At 39.6% G+C, this 17,787-nt stretch overlaps 4 protein-coding genes across 4 annotated transcripts; 1 reads left to right on the forward strand and 3 right to left on the reverse strand.

Annotated features, from left to right (window-relative positions):
* Positions 1-2,307: 2,307 nt before the first annotated feature.
* Positions 2,308-3,616, reverse strand: LOC118879783 (Adult cuticle protein 1). The gene is made up of 2 exons (XM_036822781.3): positions 3,462-3,616; positions 2,308-3,107 (listed from the first exon to the last, which is right to left on the reverse strand). Exons 1-2 carry the CDS (start codon positions 3,465-3,467, stop codon positions 2,706-2,708), a joined length of 408 nt encoding a protein of 135 aa, XP_036678676.1. The 5' UTR covers positions 3,468-3,616; the 3' UTR covers positions 2,308-2,705.
* A 2,401-nt stretch (positions 3,617-6,017) lies between these two features.
* LOC108015770 (adult cuticle protein 1) lies at positions 6,018-7,415 on the reverse strand. The gene is made up of 2 exons (XM_036822779.3): positions 7,256-7,415; positions 6,018-6,983 (listed from the first exon to the last, which is right to left on the reverse strand). Exons 1-2 carry the CDS (start codon positions 7,259-7,261, stop codon positions 6,543-6,545), a joined length of 447 nt encoding a protein of 148 aa, XP_036678674.1. The 5' UTR covers positions 7,262-7,415; the 3' UTR covers positions 6,018-6,542.
* A 2,838-nt stretch (positions 7,416-10,253) lies between these two features.
* Positions 10,254-10,679, forward strand: ATPsynGL (ATP synthase, subunit G-like). Its single transcript, XM_017090136.4, has 2 exons — positions 10,254-10,293; positions 10,350-10,679. Exons 1-2 carry the CDS (start codon positions 10,254-10,256, stop codon positions 10,622-10,624), a joined length of 315 nt encoding a protein of 104 aa, XP_016945625.2. The 3' UTR covers positions 10,625-10,679.
* Positions 10,680-15,781: 5,102 nt separating this feature from the next.
* Positions 15,782-17,117, reverse strand: LOC108021423 (adult cuticle protein 1). Its single transcript, XM_017090135.4, has 2 exons — positions 16,963-17,117; positions 15,782-16,426 (listed from the first exon to the last, which is right to left on the reverse strand). The coding sequence occupies exons 1-2, from the start codon at positions 16,966-16,968 to the stop codon at positions 16,043-16,045; spliced, it is 390 nt and encodes a 129-aa protein (XP_016945624.3). The 5' UTR covers positions 16,969-17,117; the 3' UTR covers positions 15,782-16,042.
* Between the last annotated feature and the right edge of the window lie 670 nt (positions 17,118-17,787).

The raw sequence follows: 17,787 nt of genomic DNA on the forward strand, positions 1-17,787 counted from the left end.
ATACCATATATTTGGATATGATATTTATGGTAAATTTTGAACTGATCTATCAATGAAAAATAATATTTTCTATTTCCCATACTAATCATAGGTTAATGTATTACACATTTTCAAATTAAAAGTAGTGGGTACCTGTTTAGTCGATTAAATCAAACTATTATACTACCAAATAGCTTTCAATTATTATGTTAAATTAAGTACGAACAAAGTGGTTATTAGTTACCCCCAAGTCGAATCAATTTTCTAAATTACATATATGGTCGAAGGCAAGAGCACACCAAATTCGTATTGACCCCGCGACTTCTGTGTGATTTTCTTTTGCCGGTCAATTACCGGCTATTGCCAAAACGAAGCCCAGTAGGAAATTTCTTGCCATTTTCGAGTCGGACTCCAAGTAAGGGGAGACTGTCGACACGATTGACGCTTGACTCTTGGCCGCCGGCGTACAATAAATCATTGCAGTCAGTTCAATGCAGTCGATTCAATCGCAAGACGGTGCACAGAAATAAAAGGTTGACAGTAAATATTATACAGAAATTCTTTAAAATATTTGTAAGTATTTTTTAGATTTTATGCCTAGCATTTAAGAAAATAATTTAGTTTCAGTAGATAAAAGATCTGTTAAAAATGCACAGAAAAATATTTGTTGAGAAAATATTCTATACAGGCTTACAAAAAAAACACTAAGGAATATTTTGTAGATTTGAAGCTTACCTTAACAGGATATCAAGTAATTTAAAAGGTGAAACAGTTGTACAAAGTTAATCATAAAATAAATTCAAACAAAATAAACAACAACCTTTCCACAATTTTTGTCTGTGTACTCCAAAGGAGGTGTGGTGAGAAAATGTTGCAGGAAGTTTGAGGGGGGATTGTTATTGATACACTGACGCATTTCATTCAACGGCCAAATGCGGCAACAAAAACGAAACTATAAACATGAAAAACAAGCGCGAGACTTTGTAAGCCGCAGCTGAAACTTGAAGTGGGAAACATATAAAAAAGGGGGTGGCAGAGTAGGAGGGGAAAATCACGCAACAGTTGGATTCAGCTATAGTAAATCGAAAGATACATGGGGGAAAACAAGTGCGAGAGGCCACTGCTGATTCGATTTGATTTGTGACTGCCTTTTGCATTCGAACGCAGTTGGAGACTTTGCGCATGCGCATGAACTTGACATTTCAGCTTTCGATTCAATTGCGTCGCTCTAATCACACTTTTTTATAGAGGAAGGGGGTTCTATGTGACAATTTGAGGCAATGAATCAATCAAGAGCATTAGGAGGCGTAACAATGCGGCGATAATAGTTTAAGAGCCAACGGACTGTGTATACTAATTGACTGTGGTTGTGGGGAATTTATCATTCGCGGGCTATTTAAAAAGCATCAGCTGTATAATTTGAACTTGTTTTAGTGCAATACAATTATGCTGTCAAATGATCTATTACTAGCAAAATCGAGTTTAATATGCTAAAGTCGAAATAAACCATTTTAATAGATACTAATGACATTTGTACATGAACAATAATAATTAATAATTCATTAAGATCTATTAAATTTCAGTAGTTGTATATAAAAAGAACTTATAAATTGGCCTTTTTAAAACTCTGCACTAATGTTGAAACATAACCTCTTAACATAAAAAAAAGGAGTTTTAACTTGAATAACACTTATAACACTAACAAAATTCCACAGGAAGAATGATGGTAGTTCCTGGTTGAGTTGGACCCCAAAGTTTGATCACAAAAGAAAAACTCAACATTTTTAAATGGGTTAATAAAAAGAAAAGAATGGTTTGTACTCTTAATTTTTTTAATTATTTCTTCAGATGCGCTTTTCCTTTATAACTATAATGCCACCCTTTAATTTGACCGAATAAATGAATAGGATACATTGAGTATATTCTGAGCTGCAGCTTGGCAAACTTTGAAAATGTGGAATTTGTTCACAATTTAATGACTGTAAGCCGACGGTTAATATCGCAAAAAAATTTTAAAAAAACCCGACAAAACACAGAGACATGTATAATTCTAAAGTTACCATCCAAACGAACCAAGCAAGCCATATTTTTACAAAACTCATAATAAAGTAAATTTAATTGTATTTATAATAGTTTTGCATTGTTAGGCTGGTAACAGAATTGCGCCCGATATTTGAATTTTAGTATTGACCAACGAAAGGAGGTTCCCTTAGGCAGTGTTGTAAACTTTTTTTTATAATTGTTAAACTTGGGTTCTACTCAAATATCTTAGTGAGAACACAAGATATTTCAACCCCATTCCCACATTCCCACAAAAGTAATATGATATATTTTAGTTACATTTTCTTTATTGGCAGAATGATCAAACATTTCCTTCCAGAATGCTTTTGGCATCCCCATCGAAGGAAAGCTTGTGGCGGTTTTTCACAGGAATGCTTCGAAAATGTATGCTAAATAAATAGGTAAGCGAGAGAAAGAGGCAACCACAAAAGTGGCCGAGTGCTTAGGTCGAAAGGGAATTTTGATGACTCTGTTTTTGGGACAGGTTTGGAAGGATCCTGTTCAGGTGCTAGGTGCGAGTGTACCCTGTCTATATATTGTCTATATATACAATGTATTTACAAAACAGTGTTGCGGGGGTCTATTCCCCATAAGGGTCAGTTTCCATGGTAACGGCAGTGGTCTGATCAGCGATTGATTTCTATAGAACTTCTATAGTATCCTTTTTACAGAGTTCCGGGAGCAGGGGCGGCGTTGATGGAGGCCACCGACTGGATGTGTCCGGACAGAGGAGCGGTGTGGATGGCTCCGCGGGTCTGGGCAGTGTAGACGCCCTCATGGGCCACCGGGCCGACGACGACGGCGGGACCATGGGCAGCCACCACGGCGGGAGCGGCGGCATGGACGGCCACGGCGGCAGGGGCATGGATGGCTGCCGGGGGCCAGGAGGCCACGTTCACGGCGGCGGGCCAGTGGGCGGCGGGAACGGCCCAGGGAGAGGCCACCACAGCGGGTCCAGAAACGGCGGTGTAGGAGAGTCCATGGCCGGCCACCTGGGAGAGCAGGGGGATCACGGACGACTGCACGCCCATGGCGAGGGCCAAGGTGAAGACAACGGCGACGGCGAACTGTAAAATATTATTCATATTAATAAATTAATTCCTAACTTATTAATTTTATATTACTGTTGCCTCTAAGTATTTTTTAATATAACATTTCAACAAGTAAAGATAGGATTATAAAACATCACTTTAAAGTTGGCAGGAGTACTCCAATTAAAGTGGTTTTAAAATCTCTAGTCCTTTTATTTATGAGTTATGAAATTTCAAAACTTTACTTTTGAAATCTTATAAAAACCAGTTGGCTTTGAAGATTATTAGACACTTTAAGTTTAAACCATTTAAGGGTTAACTGAATTCTTTCAGTATCCTTAAATATTGGTTAGTTTTTATGTATCAGGATAAATCCGTTTAATAACTCACTTTCATGGTGCTGATTGTGGGTTTTGGGTTGCGCTCGGATTGAACTCTTGTTCTGAACTGATCTGTCAACGGTGCTGCCGGCCAGTTTTATACCCCACTGCTGACCACATCAGCTATAGGAAATCAGCTACGTCGGAGGGTTCATGAAAGTGAGAGTTCACACACCATGACACGGTGGACACCGCTGACACTGCTCCGCATGCATATGATCAGCGCTAATGACATGCTTCGGATCGGAACGGATCGGATCGGTTCTGATCGATCTATCGGTGGGGAGATCAAACGGCTATGTTGAACGCCTTCAAGGCGGTTGTGTTGAAGAACTAGTTCTACACCTACTTTGTCATTATGTTATAATAATTAAAGTGCATGGAACTTAAAAATAATATATATTTAGGCTCTAAATAATAATAAAATTGCAAACATCGAAAAAAAATATTGTAGTATAGTACGTATTAGAAGTATTGTATTAGTAGTAGTATTGAACGGTATTTCTAAACTATACTTTAATTATAAGTAGAAACATTACCCATGAACTAACTCAGAACTCAGAACTAACACCACCATATCCACATATTGCACCGCCCCAGAAATGCATTCTCGGTGAGTGTGTTTTCCATCTCCGTGGCCATGTGGGTCCATGTGGGTCCAACTGTCTGAGTGAGTGGCCCAACCCACTTTTAAGCTGCAGTTCCGGTAAGTTGATTTTCACTCCATCACACCGCCACTTTAATTACTTAATTGTTGTTTGTGCGCGATTAGCATTTCTGCATGATTTATAACACGAATCCAATTATGGAGAGATTGGTATCCTGTATAAGGCCGGCTAATAACTGATTTATGTGTCTTAAGGGTTAATAATATGCCAGGAAACACCCACTTAATGGATTGATTTTTATGGGAAATTTTAAGTGTAGTAACTACTTGCTCAGAACAAACTTGAAATCATTCATAAAAATTCTAACAGTAATAATCAATTAATCTTGTCTTAGAATTACAATAATAACTTACCCGAAGATAATAAAATTTACATTATTTAAAAGAACAATAAAAATTGCCATTGAATGAGTTAAATGCTTTTTAGCTTACAAACCCGGCTTGTCCTTTAAAAAGATTTTTAAATACTATATGTAACTAGATACTATTTCAAAAATATTTGTAGCTATATAAAAATAATATGTTTTATTTTATTGTTTCTAAACAGTAAAATGGCTATTACTTAGAGTATGACTTTAAATTAACAGTGAGAAAGGTTTAATTTAGGTCTGCGAAATGGACATTAAACTCTGCTAAAAGGCATTCCAACTTTATCTTGGTTGCCAGGCTATTTCCCTAATTATTTCCACCTCCGATTACCTAATGGAATCGACATTGCACAACATTCACCTGGCTGAAATAAATCGGGAGTGTGGGTGTCTACCGCCGGGAACAGCCCACATAAACATATCGGAAACCCATTAGGTGCAGCAATTAAGTCAGACTTTGTTGCAAATTTAGCCCAGCAAAGACAATTCAATTATGCCGAAAAGAAAAACTTGTTTCCATACAAATGTGGGTGAGATAGATCGAGTCTTGGCAAAAACAGTTGGCAGACACCGAAAAAAGTTCAAGTTGAATTCTTGCGATGCGATGATAATCTGTAATTAGCGGCTGCTATAATTTACTCTGCGGGGCAATTATTTAGTTGTACCAGAAGCCCAGGTGCTGACTGAAACCGAAACTCGGTCTCTGTGCGATCTGTAATTAGCGCTAAGCGTTTGCATAATTAAGCATACGCCCTGTGCGCCCAATACGTGCATATGAGCTGGGTCTGCTCCAATTAACTCGATCTAATGACCATTGGCCCCCAACTTGACTACCGTTCAGCACTGGTCGATACTATTGCCAAGCAAATTAGGACTGTCACTATAATAATACACACTTAAAGACAAAGACACATTTGATCTAGACATTCTTGGCAGATATGGAATCAAATGAACATTTTGTCGGCTTCTCAAGGTCGAACAGGTGCAAAAAAAGACACAAGGTTATAATTAACTAATATAAGGCTTATGATATAGTCGAGTTTAATGAGAGTTGAAAAGTGATTCAATACTTTGTCTTACAATTACAAAAGGGTGTGTAAAGTGCTCTTGAAAAAACAATTGACTTTTAGTGTTAGATGAAAACATAAGTATATATTTTTTTTGGAATACAAAATAAGTTATATTAATAAATTTAAGAGATGACATAAGTGTTTTCACTTTATGTTTAGTAACTGACAATTTGAAAAGCTAAGCAATTTAAAAATGCATACAAATAAATAAAGGTCCTTTTAAACAAAATGTTTAAGCTAAGAATATGATATAAGTCCTGATGAAAACTAAGTCAGAGAAGTAAGTAGGCATTTCTTAAATAACCAAACGAAATTGTTGAATTGGAAATTTTTACTTTATATATATGTAAGTTAAAGTTTATATTTTTGGTCAATGTGTTAGGCGGGCTTTCAAGTAACTACTATAACTTTTTCAGGAGTATCCCCATAATTTCCATCCCATATTTACAAAAACACAATAGTTAATTCGTATAAAAAACGCTGATTGGCTTTATTTATAACGCTTTCGTCAATCTTTACATTGTTGCAGATTACTAGAATACAATGGGATATTTACAGGTTGACAGGGCATATCATAGACGATATGCCAGACAGATAGATAGATATAGCGATAGATGTAGAGTAGAGAAAGACAGGATAGCAGATGGGAAGTAATTGAAGAGTTCTCAAAAAATAAAATTAACATGCTGTCGTTTGTTGGTTTGTTGTAGTTGTTGTAATTGCTGTTGGACTTATATATTGCTGAGTGCGTTGGGAAATGTCCAAGAGGATATGGACATGGACCCAAGATCAGGATCGTGTTCGTATCGGGGGGACTAAGAGCGGTGTGCTTAACAATAAGTGTACAGAGAGAGATGGGTATTTATCCGGTTGGAGTAGTCGTGGTAAGTCGCTGAAGCAGTTGGAGATCAGTGGTAGATACTGCCGTCCATCCGCTCCGTTTGGCATCGGTTTGGGTTACTGGGTGATAGTTGGTAGTTCCCGACTTACAGAGTTCCCGGGGCGGGGGCCACGTTCACGGAGGTGGCGGAGTTGATGTGTCCGGCAAGAGGAGCGGTGTGGATGGCACCACGGGTCTTGGCCACATAGACGCCCTCATGGCCATGGCCGGCGGCCAGACCAGGTCCCTGGGCGAGGTTGATTCCGGGAACGGCAGCGCCGTGCCATCCGGCACCGGTCAGACCCCAGGGAGCAGCGGCGCTAGCGTGGACGGCCACGGCGGCAGGGGCGCCCCAAGCGGCACCGTTCCAGCCGTTGTTCCAGGCGCCGTTCCAGGCACCGTTCCAGGCGCCGTTCCAGGCTCCGTTCCACAGACCAGGTCCACCATGGGCCACGGGGCTCACATAGGACACACCGGGAGCGATCTGGGCCCACGAGGCATGAGCTCCAGCCAGGGCGCACACGAACATGACTACGGCAACGGCGAACTGAAAGACCATATAAGAATGTCAGTATCTTTCAAGATTCTAGGAACCATTCTTAGAACAATTTCAAAACTTTTCAAAAACTTTTCGAAAATGTTGAATTTGTTTTGAGAATACTGATTTGAACGTTGTGGAATAGTTTTCAAGAATACTCTTTCGAAAATTCTAAAATTGTTTTTAGAATAATGCTTTGAATATTCCAAAAAAATTTCCAGAACTCTTCTTTGAAAATTCTGAAAATGTTTTCAGACTTAGTCCTGATGATATCGCCTCACCTTCATGTTGGTTGTTTTGGGGTGGGTTTTGAAGCTGGGTTGTTGAAGGAGAAGTAGTGTTGAATACTCAGCGAACGAGTTGATTCTGATTTCGACTACCAAATTGTGGCAACTTATATACGAAAAACGCGGCGCGGACTTTGCTTCGCTTTTCCAATTCCAAAACCGAAACCTGCCCCCCAAGTCAAGAAAATATATATCAAAAAGCGCCAGAGAGGCGAATGGCGAGAGACTCTGCTCTAGAGACGCCGACGCCCAAGCCCAAGTCTCGGGCAGAATTGGAGTACCCATACCCATACCATACCATAGTAGATCCGCTCCGGGTTTTGGCCTTTCACTGCCCAGCTGCTCGAAGATCTCTGCCTTGGGTGTCGCTTCCCGCTTCACCTGACCACCACCCTCCCAAGCCACGCCCCTCTCACCCACGAAAAGGGGGCGGCGGGCGTCAATGATTGCGCAAATTACCACAGTCGGACTTCTATACCTCAAAACCAATAATACACACAACATATACCGATCAGCAATAAATAGAGCACCCTAAATGAATAGATCTATGTATATTTAGGGAAATATAAAAATTTTAAAATTTTAAAATCCTAGTTATGAACACCTATTTATAAGAAAATTTCTACTTGTATTAATTATATATATAAGTCCCCAAAGGGTCTAATATGTTACCTTTTATAACTATTTACAGACAAGATGAAGGATGTTCATTTAAATTTGATATTGTGGCTACATTTCAGAAACAATTTTCTATAAGAAGTAGTTTTACTATAAGTAGTATAAAAAGGTTTATACTAAAAGTTTAAAAAAAGTTGGTCATAAAATTTTAATACATATTTCGTATAATAAGCAATTCTTTTAAATAAAATCCAACAATACCATTCAGCCTTTCTGAAAACAAATACAGATTGCTTTTTAAGTTACTCTAAATTTTGTCTTATAGAAGCTGGACTGTATAAACAAGAATTTACAGCCGAGGGTGAAACACAAATACACATAAGCATAGATATTGAACCGACACAATCGGTTGGTCCAATCAGCGGCTTGAAAATTGCCACAAACACCAAATTATATTGATAAAGCACAAACACATTTAAAAAGTCATAAGCATGGGGCCTAAAGCATTCAATTTGCAATGGCATAGAGCAAAGTTTTTGCTGCATTAGCTTTCAGAATTCTTTGTTGCAATTATATTGTCCGTTGGTATGAGTGCCCAGCTTTGCAGCTTGGGGCATGGAATTTCTGTAAAGCTAAGTATAATAAAGTCGCGTGCCTACACTGAAATAACAATTACTTGGCCCCAAGGCGGTCTTAGAACTTAGCCTCTGCAATGACTTAATCAATGCAATAAAATTAACTTGGCTTTAAATGCCAAAAAACTAACCAACCGTTAAACTCCTTCAGTAATCAATTTGGTTTTAATGTGTTCACACATTAAGTGCTGGTTGAGAAAGGAAATGCCTTACAAAATCGATAGTCAAATCGGAATCAGTCATTTTTGTGAATATCATGCGCGTTTATTGGATTTCCATTACCAATTTTATTCACAGAATGTTCCTAAGTTAGGAATCCTCACACAGTTTTCTGAAATATATATTACAAAAACTCAAAATATTTCAAGATACGCCATTCTATATTACATAAATAAATCAAACTGACGTCAGGAAGGTCGTGATTTCCCGTCGCGAATTCCAGAACTTTGGAATTTTTCGCAGTGTTTAAATAAACAATTAGCCTCTGCAGTTTTGCCTTGTTTTCGCTGCCCGGTGCTCCACCAAAAATAGGAAGGCAATTCTCGCATTGCGGCGGGGCAACGCCCAAGAATAAATATAATCAAAGGCTGTCAGCATTGGCAAACAATAAAAATGCAAAATTGCAAAGCGAATTGGTGGACTACATTTCCATGTTTGGGGCATTTGGCTTAAACCCCAGGCCAATTGCAGCCTCAACTTGAAATTGTCACGGACATGCAGATCAAAAACGCTGGCCACGTTTATTTTTATTTTTCATTTAGACGTGGGTCAGAGTGTCAAACTGGCCAAATGTGAGACTGAAACCATTTAGCGGACAGCTGCAGCGAAAAATATATGCGATCCATTAATCACATCCAATATGATTATGCATAGGGCAACGTAACGGGTCTCGATGGAATGTCATACTCGTCTAACTGGCGCAATTAGACCAACTTTGGCTAGAAAACCGGGGCAATTTTGTATTTGAAGAATGGGCCGGGCCCTTCACCTCGGTTCTATTAGAGCTTCATTAATAAACCAGCTTGCCTAAAATATGCATTATGGCAACCAATTGCAACCAATTCAACTGATGACGAAATACCCAGCGTTTTATTGTAAATTTAAGAGATTTTCCTGGCGATGACCAGCAGACAATGCAGGCCAATTTTTTAGGGCGTGTTTCCATTTTTCCTATTCTATTTTATACCATTGTTTCGCTCTGGCAAGTGGGCGGGGCGCTCTAGTAATAACCATCTTGTCGGTTTGGTAATGATCGGTCAGTTTATCGCCCGCAAATCGCATAATTGGTGCAGGTTATATTCAACCAGGCCGCAATTATGCAAATTTTCCAAACACATTTACGTGGAACTACATCATGCTTAAGAAAAAATAAAGCTTTTTGAGCTGAACTGAAACTAATAGCTTTTAAAATGTTAAAAATTGAAAATTATTTCACTTTATTTAAAATATAAGTTTTCATTAAACTTTAATAGCAATGTAATAATTCATATTACCTGACATACTATTTAACCATCCCTGTTTTTATTGTCGAGCTTCGAAATTTCCAGGATCTAAATCGTAAAGTGTGTAGCAGCCTTTTAAGTATGTAAAATCGATTGGTGACAAGGAGCCTATTGCTAACCTATCGAAAAAATTCATGACAGCTGTTCAGTTTGATAACTTTGCACGAGAACGTTCCGTCGTAAAATTGTTAAATCTCCTGAAATTTCCATTTCTTGTTTTATTTTTCTATCTACAAAATGAGTCAATTGGTTGCCAAGGCCCAGGCCCTAGCCAACAGTAAGTTGTACACTCCTATTATAGCTAAAATATAATGAAAACCTGGTATTACACAGAGTTTGTTGTGGCAGCACGTCCGCAGCTTGAAGAATTCTGGAAGTACGCCAAGGTGGAGCTATCGCCTCCATTGCCCGCTGATTTTCAGAAGTTGAAGAAGACCGCCGAGAGCGCCAAGAAGGTCTCCAAGAAGGATATGATGAAGAAGTCGGGATTTTCCCAAATCACCGTCAGCGAGGCCTGGCTAAATGTTCTGGTCACCGTGGAGGTTATTACCTGGTTCTACATGGGCGAGGTCATCGGTCGCCGTCACTTCGTCGGCTACAAGGTCTAAACTAAACTGATCTAATACTTTCCTTATTGTTTTTCGTTGTATGTATGCTCTTTGCTTAATGGCCAGGTGCACTGAATAAAGGTGCACTATCAGCATTACAATCAGGTGTGTAGACATTTTATTTCATAGCTCTAGGTATATTGTATTCCCCGTCAAAATGTTTTCTTAAAAAACTTAAGTTAGGCACTTAAGTTCATGTTTGGTGTCTTTTCCTAACCTCTAGTTTCTATAGATCACTATACGCAACCGAGATTTTAGGGAGATTCCGAACGCTCTATGAGTGTATTACTATAATAACTTCCCATTCTTTTTTTTACGATCAAAATAGTGCTTCCTAATGTCTTTCTGTTGTTCGTAATTATTTGCATACATAAATTCTTGGTGACCAGGTGCACAGCATGAATACGCCCACTTCGTCATATAGAGCTGCCCCGCCTTGAATTCCAGATAACCATTGGACCGACATGAGCAACGCGCTCAATTGAGATCTGCGATCCGCTGAGCTGGCATTGATCTTGGGCATAAAGTTCTGAGTCTCCACTGCGCAGGCGTCCAAGCGGCAAGGCGTTAGGTTTCTAAGGCGGTGCGACAGCGGACACGGGCTGCACTCCGGTCAAGTGGCATAAATCAGGTTGACGCCGTGGCAGTTGCACAACCCAAAGCAAAACAATGGCAACAGACGTGTGCCCCACCAGAACGGCAAAGTCTAGGGTACAGTCATATTAGTTGATTTAAATTTTCCGTAAAAAAATATATTTAAAATTCACTTGAATTTCAAATATTAATATCCTTCATTTTTCTTTTTTAAACAAAGAAAAAATATACATAGTTCTACTTGCATTTTTATTTTATTTTTAATATTTAAATATTAAAAAACCAACAGGTTGCTTAACAAACAAAAGAGAATGTATGCAAAAAGGACAAAAATGATTTTCCACGTTGTTTAAATTGAAATAACAATTCCGCTAACAGCTAAAAATCATGTACGACACATTTATAGTTACCTTTGGCTCATAGATCTTTTGAGCTATTAGTTCGAGTTCAATTTTATTTGTCTGACTGTAGATCGAATTTACCGCTTGTCCCAATTTTAATGGCATTTTAATAACAAAGCCAGCTAGCACCAGCCTTTGTTGCAATCTCACCGCCCGATTGCATCATGCCAAGTCCGCATAGACTATTTAGTATAGTCTGGTGGGTCCTTATCACAACTCCCCGACTGACAACGCCCACTTTTGGTTAGATTAATGCGAAATTCGTATTAAACTCGCATAAACAGAATGAAACTAATTGTGTTGGGGAGGAGGGAAGTCATTGGTTTGGAGGGGAAATCAATGTTAGCCACGCTTGAATTCAATTTGGCGGCTGCCGATTGTTGCAACTTGTTACTTGCAGCTTGGAAGTGGCAACGAGGTGGAGACCCAGTGGGGTGGGCTTTCGACCAGCCAGAGGTATTTTGGTATCCAGCATTTGGTAACCGGCGTTTCCACCCACACCGCCAACACCTCTGGCCTGCTGCTCATTATTTAATTTGGTTTTCATACACTACGTGTGAAATAAACACCAGCGGTCCACCTGGCACACCTGTAAGGCTCATTTAAATTTTAAGGAAATCATTGGGTATCCAACAGAAAGAATTGGAAACCACAAAATCGTTTTGATTTTTTAGTTGGCTTTAAGAGATCTATTTCAAAATCGACGGTCTTAAATAACATACTTAAATGTCTATTAATCAGAGATACTTATTTAATAAAAATGAGAATATGTTCTAACCCAGTCCCTAATTTGTATTCTTTAGATAGGTAGTTGAATTTTTAGCAAATATATTAAAATTAAAAAGCTCATAATATTCTTTAAAATGGCATTTTGAAAACCAAAAAAATAACCATTTTGGTAAGATCATTTATAAGTCGGCCAATATATATTCCTTTTACTCTTAATTGTTATTCGAACTAAATTAATTTAACTAGCCTGCATAGGCAATCACACTTGGACTCTGGCAAGGCATTTTCGAGTGGGCGGCCTCCAAAAGGCTGTTTCTATTTTTATTATTTTGGAATCGAACTGAGAGCCGCCACATGATGCAATTGCAATCGTAACGTAATCAATTGGTCAAGTATTCCCCCTATAGCCGTTAGTCTGCGATCAAGATCCGTGGGTAATTAATCCAATTACAATTAGCATGCTAAGCGGACGCCTAATGGTCATTAGGAGAGGGCAATAATTAACCACTTTTGTGGCCACGGTTGTCACTACACAACTGTCACAACTAACAAAGAGCTTAGCCACACAATTGTTGCTAATTCAACGAGTTCTATATGGGCTGGTTAGTGTGTTTATGACGTTAGCAAGTGGCTGGCGGAATGTCTGGATTGTGGGGGGCCAGGGCCCCCCTTTTTCACATACATATTTTCCTTTTTCCATCCAGCTGCTGCCACGAAACTCACAAAAATCTGAACGAGTGTGTGCAACAAGTTTGTTTGCCGCTCATGCAACCCGCCAGATACTTGTCGCTCACTCGGCGGCGAATATTTGGCTACAGGTTGCTGCCCCATGCCAGGCGTACTATATTTAGGCCACCAACCAGTTGTGGGTGCGGATAAGAAAGCCGTGCCGCTGTGCGGTATTACGAAATACCTCAGGCCAATGTGGAGTTTTTTCTGGCTTTAAAAAAATCGATTGCTAGTGTCCACAAGAAACCGCCTCGTTCTGATCGGTTCTGGTGAATGAATCACTCGAACCAACTTCAGAACTGGTCCGATCCTTCGCGGAACACTGACCTTATTCAATAACTCATCGCCCACGCGAAAGTAGACGGCTTAAGTGATATAAGTTTTTGTACACGAGTAAAAATAATAAAGGTAGTCTAAAATATTTTAAAATTATATTAACTTAAAAATACTTGCCTTAACCTCAACAAGTCGCAGATATATACAACTTCCAGACTATAGGTATTACGATCGAATAAGCATAACCTTTTCGACCAAACATAATCATTATATAATGATAAAAAAAATAGAAAATGATTTGAGAACATTAAAAACGATTTGTTTTGGTGTGTTATGCATAAATCGAAATATTAAAACAATGTTTTAAATATTTGTAATAAGGTGACTTGAAATAATTGATTTAGATAATTGAATAAAGTACTAATTTATTAGACAACTTTGGACCTTAAAATATATAAATGATAGATTTAGAAACTGAATACAAATTTTGCTTAATTCTTATTTAATAGTAAATTTGGAAACTTCTTACAAATATGACATGATATATATGACTTATTATAAATCTTAAGCTCAGATTTCAAGTAAAACCAATAAATTCACTCCTTTCCTATAAGAAATGTGTAACAACCAGAAGTGATCACCAAAAACCGAACTGCCTTCGCCTTGCCCAAAAAGTGCGAACTGCGTAGACCAGAAATAAAATTCAATCCATCGCAGTGGGCCAAGTTGAACTCGCTTTTCTGCGTGGCAAACCAGAAACTGCGAAATGCGTTCGCCTCAAGTGCGTCGAGTGCAGTGAACCCGTTCGCAGCAGGAAGTTACAGAAAAGTGCGTAAACTTGAACTTGGTGGGGCATGAAAAAAAAGGGGGGAGTGGTTTGAGACCCAGTTGCAATCCGGTGGCTGCGTCATGCGTTTTGTGGATTTGCGTGCACGCAGCCAGCGATCGAGTTAAAACCCACTTGCGAATAAAGAAAACAAAAAGTGAATGGCTGGGGCTAGATTTATGGCCAATTGCCATGGGGCTTGGCTGCCGACACGACACTAAACAACTGAACAGCGCCGGCAAAATGTTTAGCTGCTGTTTGTATAGCTGCCACTTGTCCCCCGCTTCCGCACCCCCCACTGAGTCGCCGCCCATGCCCCTTTTCTTGGCATCACGTTCCGGCGTCAATTGACACTTTTATTGAAAGCTCAGGCATTTTTGGCTTATCATGTTTTTCGGTCAAATCCATTTTCAGTCAAAAAGCTGGGGCATCTAGACGGCAGTTATTATTTTCCTGTTATATTTAAAACAATGGATACCTTTAAAATAAAAATACTTACAAATGTTTTTAAATAAGAAGATATTCGTACGAAGCCCTTTAAAGTCAAAATAATACCTTATAATAGATCAAACAATTTGCCTTTGTATTTCTCCTTGAAAAATGTAAACTGTTCTTTGTTTAACTCTTAAAGAATGTGTTTTTACCATACACAACTATTCTATAATTATTTTCCGAGAAGCTATAAAAGCTACATTTAATAACCTAAGCTAACAGATTGACTAATAAAAATGGTAGCAAGAATTGTATTATGGCAAATTGCACAGATATATTTTTACTGACGTATACCCTATAACCCTCTATGGTAACATAAAATCCTACATAATCCCATTGGAATCGGGAACAGCCGCCTAACGGCTTTCAATGGCCCGCTGTGGGCGTTTAGGCGGATCTGATTTGATCTGAGCTGAACTGAACTGCATTACTTTGTATGGGCATTACTTAACTCCATCGCGGCCATATCAAGTTTTTGCACATTTTTTCTATTTATAATTGCAAGTGCGAGTGTGCGGCGATCAAGGCAAACCGCAACTGCTCCAGATCGCGTAGTACTCTCGTTTTCAGCTCGGATACCAGTTCGGAGGCAGTTTTGCGAGCTGGCAACAACTTTGTCCAGCTGCCGAGCAACTGCGTCTCGTTTCTGGAACGGCTCTTTGTCAACGCCCCTGCTGTAGCGCCGTTTTAAGGCCCCGGAATTGATTAATTACTGGCATCGGTAATCGGCCATCCATCGAGATTGTTTTATGCCATTTAGCTGTCTAATATTTGCTGGACTTGAAGGCGTGGGAGTTGGGCAAAGGGTGGGGTCTATAATTGGCCATCAAAAGGTGATCCGACCCCCTGTTAATTGCGTAAGAACTACTGCAAATTAGTCTTCTGGTATTAAGATGTAGACATTTCAGTAAATTGGAAAAAACTCAAGAAATAGGTCTGTTTAACTTAATTATAAGAGAGTTTGTGAGTACCGGGTCTTCTGTAATACTTACTTATCAGTTTGAAATGGTTGTATTTACATTTATCTCTCTCTCTGCATTATCTCTCTATTTAATAATAATATTTTTAAGTTTTCCCCATATGCCTTTTCCCAACTCAAATTCATTTCAATTGTTTTGATAACATTTTTTTATTCAAAAAGAAACAAATTTCAAGATGACAACAGTGGGGCGGATAAATATAGACCAGAGAATAAAGCGGAAAGCGATAGACTGGATAGGATTGACTTAGATTGCTGAAGAAATGAGAACCCAAGAGTTTCTCAAGGGTGGAAAGACCATGCGGAACTTAAAAAACCAAAAATTGTGGTAAGGGTGAAGTGGCGGTCAAGATCGAAGTAGGGGTAATCCATGGGCTATTCCAGGTGGTCTTTTACCAGGTTCCTGGTGCGGGTTCCAGGTTCACGGAGGCGGCGGACTGCACGTGTCCGGGCAGAGGAGCCACATGGACGGCTCCGCGGGTCTTGGCCACATAGCTGGCCTCAGGAGCGGCGACGGCCACCACGGCGGGGGCATGGGCAGCAATCACGGCCGGAGCGGGAGCGGCGATCACCGCCGGACCAGACTGGATGAGCAGGGGTCCAGCCGGGGAAAGGGACAGAGGAACGGCAGCGGGAACAGCCGATGCCTGGATGGCCACCGAACCGGCGACGGCGGGTGCTCCGACCACCACTCCTCCTTGGACGGTGGAGAGGAGGGGCACCACCGAGCTGTTGACACCCCAGGCCAAAGCGAACAGGACTACGACAACGGCGAACTGGAAATAGGATGGAAATTACGGACAACATATTAATACGGAATAATTAAGGATTATATCAGGATTTTTAGTTAAACAAATACAATTGCGATTACTATGTTGCTGCCTATCTTGCGTCAGCAACTAAAAACAAACAGATTTCCAAACTCAAAATGCCTTAAGTTGTCGTATAGTCTTGCATATTTGGCAGACTTTATGTGTGTGTACACCTCATAGGTGTCGATTTCTATAAAGGTTTAGCAAAAAAATTACCAGATTCAAATAAAATATGAACAGCCGTGATATTATGCTTCACTGTTATCCCAGACAAAACATAAATAAACATTTTGTTTAGAGTATTGAACTGGATCAAAGTGAGTTTCTTAAATTGTGATGATTTAATATAATATGATATGATGTGTATTTAAATCCTTGAATTCTATCAACACTACACACTGTACACGATTTAACATGCTTCAAATGTTTTGATCCTACTTTCTTTTTATCCAGCAATCAACAGTTTAAGCCTTAGTTATCCGATTTCCCTTCAATCTCACCTTCATGTTTGCTTATGTGATCTCAGTGACGCTTGAAACGAAACTAACTGACATCTGCCTGTTGCCCCACAGTTTTTATAGCTCCGATCCATAATTCCATTTAGCATATAAGGCCAGTTCTCCGATCGACCAGGCCAGCCATGTGTATGTTTGCTGCACAAATGCGGAAACTGGCCCAGAGAACAAACCACGTAATACCCACAACACCCCAACCCCTTGACCTTCCCGAATCAATATCTACAGGCCATTGACGACAATTCAAGTGCGCGACAATTAGCCATGCCGGTTGACATGTCGAAAACAAGACTGGTCGCATTTGATTCGGCCAATCCATAACCATGACTTCAATCTATATAATATCAACTGAAGCTGTGCCGCGGGTGCCCCTAACAACAATGGATAGGCAAATTACTAGCCACCGGCGAACCACTGTACCACCTTCGCCCCACACACATTCAGCACCACTGGCTGTCCATTAAAATTTCATCAGCAGAATGTAATTAAATCCACTTCAGTAAGCTTGCCCTGAAATTAATGTGCCCGCCGCCAGTTCTCGGCAGACTGTTCCATTTTGGTCGCCGACTCTCGACTTCTAGATTGCATTTGCATATCACCAAAGCAGGCAACGCCAACAAATGCCCAGAGATGCGATATAGGGTAAAAACTGGTGCAAGGGTAGGACACCCCAATAAAATAAAAACTATAAAAAAGTATTATATAAAATAAATAATTAAAAAAAATATTTATTAGTGATTAGTAAACAAAAATTATATTTTAACCTCCATTATGTTTCTAGAGTATTTTGTATATCGTATATCGTTAATG

The sequence above is a fragment of the Drosophila suzukii genome, chromosome 2L, assembly GCF_043229965.1.
Source record: "Drosophila suzukii chromosome 2L, CBGP_Dsuzu_IsoJpt1.0, whole genome shotgun sequence".
Taxonomy (NCBI): domain Eukaryota; kingdom Metazoa; phylum Arthropoda; class Insecta; order Diptera; family Drosophilidae; genus Drosophila; species Drosophila suzukii.

What these genes read in the sequence shown, in the direction of transcription:
- ATPsynGL (XM_017090136.4), top strand. Translation starts at nt 10,254, where the DNA reads ATGAGTCAATTGGTTGCCAAGGCCCAGGCCCTAGCCAACA. An exon ending in GGCCCAGGCCCTAGCCAACA is followed by an intron (nt 10,294 to 10,349) that starts GTAAGTTGTACA and finishes GGTATTACACAG; the next exon opens with AGTTTGTTGTGGCAGCACGT.